This window comes from Macrobrachium nipponense, chromosome 25 (genome assembly GCF_015104395.2).
Source record: "Macrobrachium nipponense isolate FS-2020 chromosome 25, ASM1510439v2, whole genome shotgun sequence".
In the NCBI taxonomy this organism is placed as follows: Eukaryota; Metazoa; Arthropoda; class Malacostraca; order Decapoda; family Palaemonidae; genus Macrobrachium; species Macrobrachium nipponense.
The window spans coordinates 69,516,664-69,534,163 of NC_087214.1; the positions used below are offsets into that span (position 1 = coordinate 69,516,664).

Consider the following 17,500-nt stretch of genomic DNA (forward strand, 5'->3'; position numbering starts at 1 on the left):
TATATATATATATATATATATATATATATTATAGATATTGAAAGAATTCCTTCTAACGTGGAATTCTCATTTCAGAAAGAAATCAGTTTTCTTTAAACGTCAAATACCATTGATTCCCACTGGAATTCCTCCGAAATGGAATTTCCTTTCGGTCACGCAAAAAACACCATATTCCCAGGAAGGCCTCTAGGCCTAGAAGGTGGAAGTTTTCCCCGAATCGTCACACGTTCGACGTTGGAAGAAAGAAAACACGAAAGTTTTTAAGCCTTATGGTTTTAAAATTCCTGCGTAACTTCTGGCCCTGTTTTGGAAACAAGTAGGACTGCCTCTCTCTCTCTCTCTCTCTCTCTCTCTCTCTCTCTCTCTCTCTCTCTCTCTCTCTCTATCCTGGACAGTTCACAATGAAGAATGTTTGGAGCCTGATCAAGTTTCGTTTGATTGATCGTCCTAAAAACACTGTTGTTATGAGGAGTATTTCATCTTAAAGGTTTCTGGTGTTTAAAACTTTTACAAATTTATCAGTTTTAGAGCTGTCCAATTCCCTTTAATGATTATTTTTGGAAACGAAAGAAAGGAATGAAGAATGTTAGATGTAAGGGTCAACATAAGGCTGCAAACATACAGAAACCTACTATAATTACAAGTAGGTAATTTGGAATGACCTAACACGCGGCAGTGGTTTTAACCTTTGATTCTCAAGAATAGAGTAACTCAGCCCAATATGAGATAAAATATTCTATGTAGGCTTAAGAAACTTGATCTACACCAGTACTTGGTCCAACGCGTTACCTAACCTAACCTAACCTAACCTAACCTAACCTGCCAAGGCTCTAGCTTTTTAATTAACCTAGGATAAGATTTATGAATCTGTTTTAATTGACTTAGCAATGGACACACGACTTTTGTTCCACCTCGACCTACAGTAACTCAGCAAAGGATAAGATTTATGTTGCTTTTCAAACACAAAGAAAGCTATGATACCTCACATATGTTGTTGAAGAACTGTGTAAATCAGTTAAATAGACAATGCTACAACTGTGAAGCTGTTAGGAAGTAGGATAGCAAGAGAGTCTTGTTTCTTATTATCATCAGTCTAAGACAATGCTCTGTTTTTCTTCTTCCAGGTAGTTGTAGCGAATTCAGAAAAGCTGGGAGGACTCACCGTCACTGTGAATTGTTTGAACAATCCGCCATGGAAGTCTTCCGGAATATCAGATACAAGCGTCTCTAGTTGCAGTCTGCTGTGTTTTTGTAGTCTGCTGTCTGAATTGGCTCAAAGTTCCTAAATGAGGGATAAGGCGACAGCCAATGGAGCTGCTGAAGCAGAAGTCGGCAGCGGCTCCGGTTGGAACATGTTGCTATTCTTCTCCTACTACTCCTTCTTCCTTGCTGTTGTGAGCTCCAGTGGTCCGCGTCCCGTGGGATTTTTCCAGGCCAGGGGAAGATGAGAGCCGTGAAGAGAGCGTCCGCCGCTGCTGCTACCTCCTCCTCCGGCAAGTGCTGCTACCATTCCTCAAGCGTTCATCAACCCTCTCGCTGCTGCTGCTCGTCCTCGACTTCCTCTCAGACGTTCCGCGTACCTCTGGTAACCCCTTCCTCCTGCGTGAGCTCGTCCAGGTCGTACCACCATTGCCATCACCAGCCATCACCTTCCTCGCCTTCCAGCAGGGTATTCAGGCATCAACACCAACAGCACCAACAGGCAGCAGAGGGACGAGCCAGTGGTAACAGTGCTGCCAGAACTAAGGACGGCAGAGGGACAGGAGATGCGAAAACCTCTTCCTTCAGGCTGACGAACGGCATCTTGTACGGGCTGCCAACGCTTCTGGCAATAGCGCTCTACCTCAACACCCTCCGCGCTGGATTCGTCTATGATGACCAGTGAGTTGTGCCTTTTTTATCTTTTGTTTCTTTGTTTCAGGATGGATTAGCCTTTTGTCTTGTGCGTGTTTTTCTCAACTGGAGGAGTTGCCTGACAGTGATGTGGCTAGTTTGGAAGACAGTGAATGCAAGGAATGAGATGAGTGGCACAGTGCATGTGTGTGTGTGTGTGTGTGTGTGTGTTTGTGTAGGATTATTTGGAAGGTTGAGTCTGAGGGCAAGATGAGAGGTGAGTGGCACTGTGTGTAAGTGTGTAGGGTGTAGGCAAACTTTGATGAGTCTTCAGTGTAGGTGCATTAAATGGATATATATATATATATATATATATATATATATATATATATATATATATATATATATATATATATATATATGTGTGTGTGTGTGTGTGTATGTGTGTGTGTGTGTGTTTATATATATATATATATATATATATATATGTATATATATATATATATATATATATATATATACATATATATATATATATATATATATATATATATATATATATATATATATATATATATACCTAGGGCACAATTTTTCACGGATACAACATTCATTGAATAGAATGGCTTTCTCACTGTTAACCAGCTTTTTGAAATTGCTTCATATTTTCTAATTATTTTCTTTACTTCATTGTTCAGGTTACTAATGGACACATAATGGGGTTCTTCCATTTACTCCAGTATTTTTACAAAAACGCGACAGCTGTTTCGTCAACCTATACATATTGACGTTATCAAGCGTACTGATACAAATATGAGCCTACATGCGTTTTGTGACGTCATGAGGACAGAAAGGTAGTACAATTGCCAGATACCTAGTTTTAAGTATTTACAAAAGACTATAGTGAAACATATAAAATAAGACAAATAAATAAATATGTTAACAACAGAAATTATATAAAAGTTGAAAGTAGGTTATTATATACATTATACATAAATATATATTAATTATATATGTTTAATTCACTGAATGTCAGTGTTGCGCTCCTGTCCGCGTGTGGTGGTTTTGTTCCACGCGGTTGAAGGGCTGCCTCCTACATGAGGGCAAGGATCGGTCTGCCTCACGTTGGATGTTAAGGTTGGGGCGTTGCATAGCGATGCTGATTGCTTCTGATATCAATAAACGATTGTAGTTGCCTTCCTTGTGTATTATTTTGGTGTTTGTGAGAAGTTTTGTAAGGATGGTTTTTTATTGTGGGTATCCACAAAGTGCTGATGAATGGCTCCTTGGTTTCTGTGGGCCTGCATGCGACGTTTGAGTGTAGTGGTTGTGTGTCCGATATAGCATTTTTGGGGGACTGACATTGCTCGTCAGCACAGACAAACTTGTATACTATATCAGATTTAACCTCTTTCTCCGTCGATGGGGCCGTACTATTTTTCATTACCAATGAGGCCGTAAGGTTTGGTTTGCAGTAAATCCTTGCTGTTATTTTGTTATATGGCGCTAGGGGGGTGGTTCCTCTATTTCTTTGTTCATGTCTTGTGTGTTGTTCCTTGGGGTCGGGTTATGGAAAGCCTCTAATCTCTTTTTGCAACTTGCTGGATCATGTCATCTGGATAGCCGTTATTTTGTGACAGCTGTTGAACTCTGTTGATTTCTTCGTTAGTCGCTTTCCACGTGGAACGTGTGTTTATGGCGCGTTTTATGTATGCATTTACCACAGATCGTTTATATGCATCAGGGCATTCTCCTCTAGCATTTAAGCATCTCCCAGCGTCTGTCTTTTTAGTGTATACGGTGGTATTGTATTTGTTGTTCTTTTGGGTCACAAGTACGTCCAAGAAAGGGAGCATCTTCTCATCACTTCTTTCTACCGTAAAATTTAATGTAGAATTAAAAAACCATCCTTACAAGAACTTCTCACAAACACCAAAATAATACACAAGGAAGGCAACTACAATCGTTTACTGATATCAGAAGCAGTCAGCATCGCTATGCAACGCCCCAACCTTAACATCCAACGTGAGGCAGACCGATCCTTGCCCTCATGTAGGAGGCAGCCCTTCAACTGCGTGGAACAAAACCACCACACGCGGACAGGAGCGCAACACTGATATTCAGTGAATTAAACATATATGTAATTAATATATATTTATGTATAATGTGTATATAATAACTCACTTTCAACTTTTTATATAATTTCTGTTGTTAACATATTTATTTATTTGTCTTGTTTTATGTTTCACTATAGTCTTTTGTAAATACTTAAAACTAGGTATCTGGCAATTGTACTACCTTTCCGTCCCCATGACGTCACAAAACGCATGTAGGCTCATATTTGTACATTACGGGCTGCTCTGTGAGCAAGAGCCCGTGCTGGCACAAGGCCAGCTTAATCTTAAACAACATATTTGTATCAGTACGCTTGATAACGTCAATACGTATAGGTTGACGAAACAGCTGTCGCGTTTTTTGTAAAAATACTGGAGTAAATGGAAGAACCCCATTATGTGTCCATTAGTAACCTGAACAATGAAGTAAAGAAAATAATTAGAAAATATGAAGCAATTTCAAAAAAGCTGGTTAACAGTGAGAAAGCCATTCTATTCAATGAATATATATTATAATACTCATATAATATATATTATATATATATAATATATTATAATATTTATATATATATATAATAATAAAAATAAGAATATATATATATATAGGATATATATATATATAATATCTTATATATACAAATTGATATCTGAAACTCAATATTGTATACTGCATGCCTACGCAATTTAATAAAAAATATTTCTCTAATTTTACTGTAACTCTCCCAAACACATAATTGCTTTTAACGTTGTCCAAAGGTTTATATTTTTCATAGTAAAAGAAAGAAGAGAAACTGGAATCGTATTTGAATTTCAGTGAAACGAAAAAGTATAATGAAGCTTTTTATTGTATTTGTCTCAAAATTTCTAATAAAATGATTGATGTCAAGACTGACCTGCATAAGTAATCGTTCCGTTTTCCGCAATAATAATAATAATAATAATAATAATAATAATAATAATAATAATAATAATAATAATAATAATAATAATAATAATAATAATAAACATCTTCAGGCTTAAAATAATACTGAGCTTGTAATTAATAATAATAATAATAATAAATCTACAAAGTTAAAATTATACTGAACTAACAATAATAATAATAATAATAATAATAATAATAATAATAATAATAATAATAATAATAATAATAATAATAATAATGATGATGATGATGATGATGATGATGATTATAATAATAATAATAATAATAATAATAATAATAAAATAATAATAATAATAATAATAATAATAATAATAAATAATAATAAATAATAAAATATCTTTTGAGATACGCTTCTATCAGACCAAAAGAAAGGCAATGTACTTTTGGGCTGTCAGGTTTTACAATGCGACGAAAACTGCGGAGTTGCCCTGGGACACAGGGTATAAATCTAGTTAGATTTACATTTCTCTCTCTCTCTCTCGTCTCTCTCTCTCTCTCTCTCTCTCTCTCTCTCTCTCTCTCTCTCTCTCTCAATTTATTTTTATTTTGCATGATTGTAAGGAATTTTTGTATTTCTTTGTGTTTCTCACTTTTAATATCTCAGTGTTGTTTCTGCATATTTTATTTTCCACCTCTCTCTCTCTCTCTCTCTCTCTCTCTCTCTATATATATATATATATGTATATATATATATATATATATATATATATATATATATATATATATGTATATATATATATCTAATAAAAAAGGAGCCCATAAAAACAAAAACCAAACTATAGAGAGAAAAGTACTATATTCAGAGACTGCTTGTCTCTCTCTCAGGTAGATGAATGAGAAAAGTTTACAGAAAAGGTGGTATTTATACTAAGAGATCCATCCACAAGTAAGCCAATTTAGGTCACCCCCACTGATAATCTTCCTTTAATCTTCTTAAGCGTTGGTTGAATGAAAACCTTGTCGATCACATCTGAATCCCATGCTCCTTTTGAGATGTTCATTACCTGCCTCACTTTTATTAAGGACGATTCCATCATTTGACTCTTGTACCGCGGAGTTGCTGCTATAAATTATACGTGACAAATTCCCCCAGTTTTAATTCCTATTGGTTTTATGTTTCATTTATATGGTTGAAAATAGCTGAGTTCTGTTGACCATACCTAACTGACCGTTTGTGTTGTATTAATCTATGGGGAAGTGATTTTCCTGTAAATCCGATGTAAGATTGTTCACAGTCCTGGCATGGGATATCATAAACCCCTGTGTCCTTGGGGAATGTCTTTTGTTGGACGTTAATCAGGGATTTGGCTAAGGTGTGTGGGTAAGTAAATGCAAAAGGGTTAGATTTTCCGAGGGTCTGAGTCACTGTCTTAATCCTGTCCAGATGAGGAATTTTTATTTTATTGTTGGGTGTCTCTTTGGTCTTGTTTTGAGGGGATTTGTAGAAAATTACGTTTGCTTTGTGAATTGCTTTCTCAATTATATGGTCAGGACACTTTAAAGACGAAAAAATTGCTTACGAATTTAGTTAAAATTAAAATTTTTTTCTTTTTCCAGGAAATCTGGGGAAAGCAAATTCGTAAGGCTCTTAAGAACAGGTTGCTGGCCACACCTATCTTGATAGCAATGTCGTGATAGCTAAAGTAGTGAATGTATGAAAAGTGAGAACGTTGGTTTTTCTGTAGATGGTAAATTTGTATTCTGTCGTGTCTCTGATTATTAAAACATCAAGAAAAGGAATTTTGTTGTCTATTTCCCATTCAACTTTAAATTTGATGCTGGGCACTAATGCGTTTAATTTTGAAAAGAATCAATTAAAATTGCCCCATTTATTACCCAAAATGTTAGAATATCATCTACATATCTCATCCACAGCATGTTTTGGGTTTGATTGCATTTATTGTATGTAGTTCAAAGTATTCCATGTACAGATTGGCTAAAAAAAGACTTAAAGGACTACCCATACTACACCCGAATTTTTGCTTGTAGAAAGATTACCCGAATGAAAATACGTTATTAGACGCACATAATTCAACTAACTTTATTATTTTGTCAAGCGCCAATGGGAAATTATCTGAATAGGGGGATAATTTTTCCCTCAAAAACTGAAGAACGTCCTGTATTGGTACTTTTGTAAATAGGGAATCTACGTCAAAGCTTAAAAGTTTTATGTTGTGAAGTGGTATATGTGCTTCTCTGAATTTGTGACAAAAATCTTCCGAATGTTTAATGTGACTGGGAGAAGAAGAGTCTAAAAAAGGGGAAAGGAGGCCAGCTAACCATTTAGAAATTTTGTAATTGAAAGCTCCGGCACATGAAACGATGGGTCTGAATGGAAGATTGTCTTTGTGGGTTTTGGGAAGGCCATAAAAGTAGGGGAGTTTAGGATTAATTACTTTAAATTTCTCTAATAGTTCAATAGTCTTTTTGTCTTGGCCAATTAATCTTACTTTCCGAAAAAATTCTGTGGGGACGTTTTGGAGGGGATTTTTCGTCAGTTTGTCGTAAGTGTTTGTGTCGCTAAGGAGTTGGTTGATTTTGTCGAGGTAGAAGTCTTTGTCCATTATTACGATTTTGCTGTCTTTGTCTGATCTACTTATTATAACATCTAACTAGTAACACAACTTTTAAACATATCTCTTCACGGCTGTAGTTTCTGTCAGATATGAATTTATCCGAAGCCACTATGAAGTCAAGATTGTTTTTGCGGTCTGGCATAAGGGTAAAGGATAAGCCTAGATTTGAAACTAAATGTTGATTTTACAGTAAGGGTGGTTAATATTATATTATATAATCTATAATATATAATATTATATATATTTATATATATTATATATATATTATTCATCGTAACACATAAACATATACATATATGATGTACGTACGTGCTTATATTCGTATGTATGTACGTGCGTGCAGCTTGCGTGTACGAGGAACCATATGGTTTTGAGTGGGCCATTTGGCTGGCCACGGTAGGGGAGTCAGGGGGAAAAGCGTTTCTAATTCCATTATTGGTTTTGCGAGGGGGGAATGTGTTTGGGGAGGGTCTAGCCATAACAAAAGGGGAGAGAGAGAGAGAGAGAGAGAGAGAGAGAGAGGGTGGAGTGCGTACACTTTACGTCAAGTTCACTTGATGAGAGAGAGAGAGAGAGAGAGAGAGAGAGAGAGAGAGAGAGAGAGAGAGGGCTTGACAACTGCAATCTGTCAATCGGTTTTACTCCCCCTCTGGAGAGAGAGAGAGAGAGAGAGAGAGAGAGAGAGAGAGAGAGAGGAGAGAGAGAGAGAGAGAGAGAGAGAGGATTATATCAATCCGTCGTACCCTACTGTGATGTAGAACGTAAACATTATTATTATTATTATTACTAGTGATTGAACTCACTTTGAATGAAAGAAATAACTAATAACTAAATTTGAAGTGTGAATAATTAAATCAAGAAAATAATTGTACATCAGTACACTTGTGTACATTCACCCATGAATGCAAAATAAATGTCAATAAATTATTATAAAATTTATGCCAAGATAAAATACAGGTCCCCCAAACCCTCATCTCGATTGAAATCTTGCCCACGCTCTCACAAGCACAAAATTTAGGGACAGTCTTCCCCCCCCCCCACCCCCCCCCCCCCCCCCCCCCCCCCCCCCCCCCCCCCCCCCCCCCCCCCACCCCCCCCCCCCCCCCCCATTCTATATAGCAAATGCAGGCAAACACTCGGGAAAAAGAATTCGCGCCCTGAAGAGATCCACATTTCAAGGTCCACAAAAGATTCTCAGGGCGTCTTGGTCGAGATCTTAATGACCCTAGACGTTTTGGATACCAAAAAGGGCCTGTTTGGCAAGGCGTAACGATCGTGAGAGAAGAGAGAGAGAGAGAGAGAGAGAGAGAGAGAGAGAGAGAGAGAGAAATCCTTTGCAAAAGGTGAATCTTGAAGATGCCGTAGAAAGGAAACAAAGGCTTCCTGTTACATTGATCTGGTGGAAAACAGAAAAAGGAAGGAACTATATTTCAGTTCTGGAACCATCTATTCTTTTTCGCGAATGGAAGTAGGTTTTGGGGGTTAGGGGTGGGGCAGGGGTGGAGAAAGGATCAGATACGTACTAGAATGATGGCCGTTCTTTTCAACCCGCGTCTCTGGTCAGTATTTTGGGGCAGAAGGAGATTCCATGGAATTTCCCATTACAGTCTTTGGTTAAAAGCGTAAAAGAGGTTCTAGATGCTATGAATGGCTCAGTTGATCATTACTCTTCATGGTGTGTACACAGCTTGTGTGTCGTTCCAGATCAGCGGTTGTCTCATAACTGCCTTCTGTCAATGAAGCCCAAAGAACATTCTCATGATGGCTGGTAACTGCTGTGGGCTATCTTATCTTCTCCCAAATTAAGTGGGACATTACCCTTCCAAGGCAAGATTGCTTGTCCCGCCAGATCAGTGGCTTTTTCACAAATGCCTTCTGTCACAGAAGCCCAAACATCCCTGATAGCTGGTAACTGCCTTGGGCTATCTCATCCAAAGTTAAGTGGGGCATCCTCCTTTAAAGTCTACACAAATGAGGATGCCCTAATGACTGATGCTGCTATAGCTCTTGCCAAGACAGATTTGAACCATTTTCTGCCAACCTGTCACATCCATTGCCGTGGGCTAGCCTATTCTACATTAGGCAGGTTATTCCCCTTTAGAGGCTAGATAAATTAGGACACTAGGACATTGTGCCCTTTAAAGGCTAGATAAATTAGGATACCCAAAGACTGAGGCTGCTATAGCCCTTACCGAGATGGATTCTGAAGCCTTTTTGGGACACTTATCACATCCAGAACTGCAATTATCCTTCAGAGTGAAGATCCCTTAGCCTTGAATCACTCTAAAGGATAAATCTCTCTCTCTCTCTCTCTCTCTCTCTCTCTCTCTCTCTCTCTCTCTCTCTCTCTCGTTTGGTTTCACTGTGTTTTAGTAATTAAGTATATATATATATATATATATATATATATATATATATATATATATATATATATATATATATATATATATATATATATATAAGACTGAAAAATAAACCAAAATTTGAAGTAAAGAAAAACAAAAAGATTTAGCATAATCTTAAGAAGACACTCTAACTGCCTACAATAATAATCACAGACATCTATTTTGTCAACCCATCAATCATTCTTGGATAGAGCAGCTTTCATTGCATCGAGGAGAATCTCGTATATCAACCACCAGTGGGTCTAGAAATTGCATTTTTCTCTTTAGGTCAATTGCATTCTGGGCCCCCATTGACTAGCAAGTGCAACAGAGCAGTGATTTCTGTTACTTGCAATTCTATTTTTGGAGCCAGTGGTTCCTCTTTGAGTTAAAAGAGTCAGCTTGGGGATTAAGGGCCTCTTTTACTGCGTAGAATGCGGGTGGGGGCCACTCTTGATGGTAAACTGGCTTCCAAGCGTTTTAATTAAAGTTAGGGTACAAGCCACGCCCCCTGGTGGTTGAGTTGCCATATGTTTCCAGAGAGGTAAATAACTCATGACTTCTTACTCTATTAGCATGAAAATAGTTTTTTTTGGGGGGGGGGGGGTTGGTGGGATGAAAACACAAATTGTTTTTTTTGTCTGGTGCAGACTTCGAGTGTTTTAATGACAGTTAGGACAAAGACTACGCCCACGTGATGGTCGAGTTGCCAGATGTTTCTAGTGAGGTAAATAACTCACTATTTTCATCATTATGATTTTTTGTACTCAGCAGAAAGCAAATTAAGTTTTTGTTTTTGGTGAAAACAAATAAAAAGAATCCCATTTATGCTTTTTTATATATGATTATTATTACCGAAAGATACTGTTACAAATTCCATGCACTAATCGAAGAAAGTCAATGCACTTTCCTTCTCAGGTGATGTCAAAAGAAAGCAGAAACTTTCACTTTCTAAAAATCTGAGGCCAGAAGGATTCTAGATTTGGGAAGGAAAGCAATGCATTAATCTGGCCTTATGCCAGCAAGCAAGTATTAGCTTGACCCTCTTGTTAAAATTGAACATCTCTGTATTAATATGAAAGAAATGCTTGTAATTTCGTTTGATCTCTCTCCTCTCTCTCTCTCTCTTTCTCTCTCTCTCTCTCTCTTCAGAAAGACGTACTATCTCTGCAAAAGGAATATTTACACATGTATATGCTCTCTCTCTCTCTCTCTCTCTCTCTCTCTCTCTCTCTCTCTCTCTTCAGAAAGACGTACTCTCTCTGCAAAAGGAATATTTACACACGTATATGCTCTCTCTCTCTCTCTCTCTCTCTCTCTCTCTCTCTCTCTCTCTCTCTCTCTCTCTCTTCAGAAATACGTATCTCTACATAAAGAATATTGTCGCATATAATGCTCTCTCTCTCTCTCTCTCTCTCTCTCTCCTTATCTGTCGTGACAGTTCCGTCTGTCCTCAGCAAATTAGAATCCACGATATGGTGCCCGGATGGTCGCCATCATCCAGTTTACTAGGTCGTAATATGGCCGTAAAAATGTCCTTCGAGGCGCGCAGACGCGTTGTCGTCGCGCGCGACTGTATACAGAAGTGTCCCGAAAGAAGGAGAGAGAGAGAGAGAGAGAGAGAGAGAGAGAGAGAGAGAGAGAGAGAGAGAGAGAGAGAGAGAGGAGAATATACTATATTAACAAAACTGTCCCAGAATAACGCTTTCCCATCTCTGCCACCCATTCAAGATCCTCCAACAAGACGAACGCTGTCGGCGGTCTTGTCCAGCCTATATAGCCTATAGTCCGGGCTTGTGCCGGGCGAGTCCGGGCCGGGCCCAGCATGGACACGGGCCGGCCCCGTCCTCTACATATATATACATATAAAACTCGGTCCGGGCCGCGTTTAACCAGGCGTGACGAAGCCTCCCCTGGTGTCGTTTTATTGGACTCTGGTCGCAAACATTCATAGCTTCGGAAGAAAGGCCCTATAAGACAAAGTTGACTTCAGATGGCAGAGCAATTCGGCAGCTTTTACGAGTCGTTTATGCCCCTGGGCCCCCCCCCCCCCCCTTTTTTTTGCCTATTTTTTTTTTGACTCTCCGTACCTCTCCCTCCTCCGTCCTCCCCCCCCCTCCCCCTCCCCTACTCCTTTTTCTTGGGACGGGGTAGGGAAGAAGGGAGGGGTATGGGGATTGAACGAGGTCATCTATAGACAGATATAGAGACAGTCAGGGAGGAGGAGGTCCGTCGTAAATATGTTTGTCGCAAGGTTGATAACGCTCGTCCGACCGCTGCTGCAATGGTTGTGAAGGATGATTGTGGTATGGTTATTGTCAGGGTTCCTGATGGGGGAATAGATATGGATGTATGTACAAACACACACACACACACACACACACACACACACACATATATTTCTCACACCACTGGACTATGGAACATTCTCCTCGAGAGGGATGTTGAACTAGACCTTCCAATAATCATACGAATATGAAATGCACTGCCAATCTAAAACAGTTAACTTTGTCCTTTAATAATCATATTTGTACCTTTTTATTTATTCTCTTTCTTTTCTAATAAACTGATTCCTTCTGTCTGTATTATCTATTATCCCCTGCAACGTCCTTCAAATGAACACCATATTCTTTGGAAGCTTGAAGTTCAGGTCAACTGCCCCTGTGGACTTATTCCATGTGAACAGAGTTAAAGAAAATATATATATATCCAACAAACTAACCCCTCTTATCTATTTCATGGCATTTTTGCATCTCAGGATCACTAAATTTACCTACGGCAAATAAATTCCTGTATTTTTGTCTCTGAAAGCCACCATTCCAATTTGTTTTCGTTGAGTAAATACTTTCATCACAATATGATATTTTGGGTAATATTTGTCCATGGCTCAATGGAATTGAGAGAGGGGGCAAACACTTCAGAGAGAGAGAGAGAGAGAGAGAGAGAGAGAGAGAGAGAGAGAATAAATGGTTTTACACTGTTGAGGCGAGTGTTACCCTTGTTTTATTCACATGGCAGATCTGTGATCAATAGCTTTGCCTCTGCCCTCTCTTTCTCTCTCTCTTTCTCTCTCTCTCTCCCACCCACCCACTTCTACCAACTGAGACCCACAACAACCAACCCATTCAATAAAAACAACCACACAGGCCATCTCTTTCCCGGGCTCATGGATCAGACGTGTTCTCTCAGTCTGCGAGTCACGCGCAGTCGTGACAGCAGACATATTCCTGTATGTCTGTTATGATCAAATGGGGCCATCTCGCAATGATGCATTTGCCTGCATCTCTCTGTAACTTTCTCTAAATCCCTGTAAATCTCCTTCAAGTGTCTCCTGTATGTCATGGATCGAACGTGGGTTCCCCAGTCAGCGAGTCGAGCGCAGTTTTAACGACAATGTCTGTATGTCTGAGGTGACCAACCGTGGTCTTCTCGAACCTGTATATCTCTGCAACTTTCCCTAAATACTTCTAAACGTCCCTAAACCTCTCTATTTTTATGTCCCCCTCAGCTATTCTGAGAAGTTTCCCCTCCCGGAAGTCTCTGCTTCCTCGTTTTCTGTGAGTTTCGTCAACCCTAGTCTGTCTGTAAGTCTGTATATCTGCTGTGACCAAACGACATACCTGTATGTCTCTGTAACTTCCTCCAAATGCATCTAAACGTCCCTAAACCTCTGTATGTTTATGTTCCTTCTCAGCTATTCAGAGAAGTATCCCCTCTCTCTTAGACTCTCTCCCCCATTTTCTATGACTTCTCCTCTCAGTCTTCACATTTTGTGTGCGATCCCGTAGAGTTTTCGTCGCTTCCTGGCTTCCTGTGTCTTGACTGCCTTGTTATATCGGGGGGGGGGGGGGGGGGGGGGGGTTTGGGAGTCTCTTCTACTAGGCTTTAAAAAAGCAGGCGGGCCAAAATGGGGTTTTGGATAAAGGTTCGTTGCTTGGAGTGGTAGGTGGAAGACTGGGGAAGGGGAGAAGGGGGTGTTTGTGGAGTTTAAAGTACATGTAAGTTTGTTTACGTGGTAACACGTTCATGGACACGTACATATATACAATCTCCTTCCATCCACATACACTCACACACAAATATATTTTCCTACATTCTTTAATATTTCAGATACACTCTCTCTCTCTCTCTCTCTCTCTCTCTCTCTCTCTCTCTCTCTCTCTCTCTCTTTCTGTGTGTGTGTGTGTGTGTGTAGCTGTATCTGTAGTTTTCTAGTATCTGTACCTGTAGTTTTTTAGAGCAAAAATTTTTAGTATGGGTTTAATAATGACTTCTCTCTCTCTCTCTCTCTCTCTCTCTCTCTCTCTCTCTCTCTCTCTCTCTCTCTCTCTCTTTCTCTCTGTATGTACCTATAGTATTCTTGAGCAGTCATTATCAGTATAAGCTTCATAATCTCTCTCTCTCTATCTCTCTCTCTCTCTCTCTCTCTCTCTGTATATATGTACCCATCATCTCTTGGAGTAGTCATTATCAGCATAGGTCTGTCTGTCTGTCTGTCTGTCTCTCTCTCTCTCTCTCTCAGAATATATAATTTTAACAACATAGAACAACATACAACCCCCTTCACCACTCTCTGCCACTTCTCTCGACTATCACCAAACACCAGTGCACTATCAATAATCGTCAGTTACCTCACACTCCATTCATAATACATTTACACAGGTGTAGAAGCACACACTTGTCTTAAGACACATGTCTACATCTAATTAATTTAAATAAGTAGCGGTTTCTCATTTGGTATGATGACTTTGGCGGTTGGTTTAGATTATTATTATTATTATTATTATTATTATTATTATTATTATTATTATTATTATTATTATTAATGCAAGGACAATAGTATTAGGCTAGTGATACATTACTTCTGAAGAAGTTCCAATTGCATGACTTCGTCTGGCTCCACAGTCCAACGGTGGGAGGAATAAAGGACCTCAGGGACTTTGGAAAAGTTCGACAGCTGCTGTTCTGAAGCCTGTTGAGGACCTCCGGATTCAAACAAAACTACGAGAGACGAAAAATTTCACCAAAAAAAAAAAAAGTCAAGCCACGACACTTGACTGAACCTCCTGACAAACAGTTTTAGCTACTCAACAAAAACAGAACGTGTCTCTCTTAGGTGTTGCAACGACATCCCAAAACGAAGACAAGAAAAGACAACCGCAACCACTTCAGCAAACAAACACAGCAACAACATAAACAACAACGAAAAACAACGTAATGCTCAGAGAGGTTTCTTCATGGACCTACACTTTATGAGTTTTTTGTTCTGATAGCTTCTGACCTAATGGCCAGCGTCGTTAATTGGAGTCTAGGAAATATTCTTTACCCCTACAGAATACTAAGGGTGAGAGAGAGAGAGAGAGAGAGAGAGAGAGAGAGAGAGAGAGAGAGAGGAAACAAGATCATCTTCACATTCATATCAGGCATAGATGCCAAGGGACGCCATATAATAAAATTCGCTCCTGTGAACTGAATAATTTGGGAGTAGGGTCCCCCAAAGAGTACAAACTAACCTCCTCACCCCAAGGAAGGGTCTATTCACCAACATCCCCAACACCGATCTCCTGCCTCCTACATTTCCCTTTAAGGTCTTCCATAGCTTTTGCTGTTATTATCATTATTACTATTATTATTACTAGCAATTATCAATCCTTACTAAAAGTATATTCATGTGTTGCTTCGTATAAGTAACTCGCTAATGTTTTTTAACTATTATGTCAATGATGTTTACCCAATGGTATTCTTTTCCAAATGATAATTCGTAAAGTAATAACTCTACGGGCATAAACAGCCCCGTTTCACTGGCAGAACCAGCAGCTCCATTTTAGGGAATCCATTTTCACCCCTACCCCTTTCGGAGGTGGGGGAGGGTTGGATGAAACCCCATTATAAACCATCTTAGGAGTCCCTACTACAACCCTGCCAAGTTTCATGCCCATCGAAACAGCCGTTTGGCCGTGATTGAATGACAGACAGACGGACATAACGCCCATTGTAGTATAGTAAGATTATTATTATTATTATTATTATTATTATTATTATTATTGTGGAGTTGGACTATATCCTTCATTTTCTTTGTTCTGGAATTTCGCCATCTCTCTCTCTCTCTCTCTCTCTCTCTCTCTCTCCACTCTCTCACTTTCTGTGTGGTGGTATATATATATATATATAATATATATATACTATGTATATACGTATAAATGATATATATATATATGTATATATATTACATATATACATATATATATATCCATATATATATATATATATATATACATAGTATACTATATAAATATTCATATACAAAACTAAAACCAAATTAGAAATGAAAGAAGGAAAACCCATACAGCAAAATAATAGAAAATAATAATAAAAAAGATGAAATATAATAAACGTACATAAAAAAAGCTACAGAAATAAAAAGAATAAAATCTACAAAAAAAGAAGACGCGACCTTGACAAGATTTGGAAGGCGTTCAGCCTAAAGATGTGGTAACGACTTGCCATTCCAGAATACGAATGACGGCTGGAATTCCAGATTCCGGGTTCCCCGCGGCGGCTGCAATCCCGCTGGCTCTTACGCCATTCCGACTGGAACTCGAAGCGTCCTTCATTCTATGATTCCATGCCAGATGGAATCCGGGAATTCACTGGAATCGACGCTGATGCAATTCGATCTCAGTCGTGTTTACCTGAACTGGAATCTGACCCCGTGGAATTTTTCGCAATGGAATTCCAACCCTCCTGTCTGATTCCAACTAGAATATAACCCCAGTGGAATTTTCCAAACTGGAATGAAACGCAATCTTATCTGATTCCAACTGAAATTTAACCCCAGTGAAATTTTCCTATGGAACGAGACTCAATCTTATCTTATTCCAACTGGAATTTAATCACAAGTGGAATTTTCCCAAATGGAATGAGACAATCCTATCCTATTCCAACTGGAATTCAACCCACAATTGAAAGGATGCCACTGGAATTCCACCCCTCCTGTCTGATTCCAACTGGAATTCCACCACCAGTGGAATTTCCCTCACTGGGATTACACTCGGTCCTATCCTATTCCTGTTGGAATTCTAACTCTCAGTGGAACTGATGTCGATGGAATTCCACTCCTACCGTCTGAGTCCAACTGACATTCAACATTCTCACTCCTTCATATTTGAGAGAGAGAGAGAGAGAGAGAGAGAGAGAGACCTTACAGACCTTACTTACATCTTGTTCGGGTTGCCCCAGGTCCCTCAGTGTGAGGCACCTCTAATGTCTACCAGAGAGTTGCTAGTGCATCTTCCGGTATATTTTGCATCTTCCAATCTTGGATGGTCTGTTATGCAGCTTAGATATTTGTCGAGCTTATTCTTAAACACATCTACGCTCACTCCTGATATATTCCTCAGATGAGCTGGCAACGCATTGAATAGACGCTGCATTATCAATGCTGGTGCGTAGTGGATTAATGTCCTGTGCGCTTTCCTTATTTTTCCTAGTATAGTTTTGGGAACTATTAATCTACCTCTGCTTGCTCTTTCTGATATTTTTAGCTCCATGATGTTTTCAGCTATTCCTTCTATCTGTTTCTATGCCTGAATTATCATGTAGCGTTCTCTTCTCCTTTTTAGACTATATAATTTTAAGGATTGTCGT

General features: G+C 39.0%; 1 protein-coding gene across 1 annotated transcript in view; it reads left to right on the top strand.

Annotated features, from left to right (window-relative positions):
* LOC135199514 (protein O-mannosyl-transferase TMTC2-like) overlaps positions 1-17,500 on the top strand; it is a 150,617-nt gene that overhangs the window by 29,175 nt on the left and 103,942 nt on the right. The window contains 1 exon segment of the mRNA XM_064227632.1: positions 1,125-1,881. Coding sequence (XP_064083702.1) covers positions 1,445-1,881 — 437 coding nt within the window. The 5' untranslated portion in view covers positions 1,125-1,444.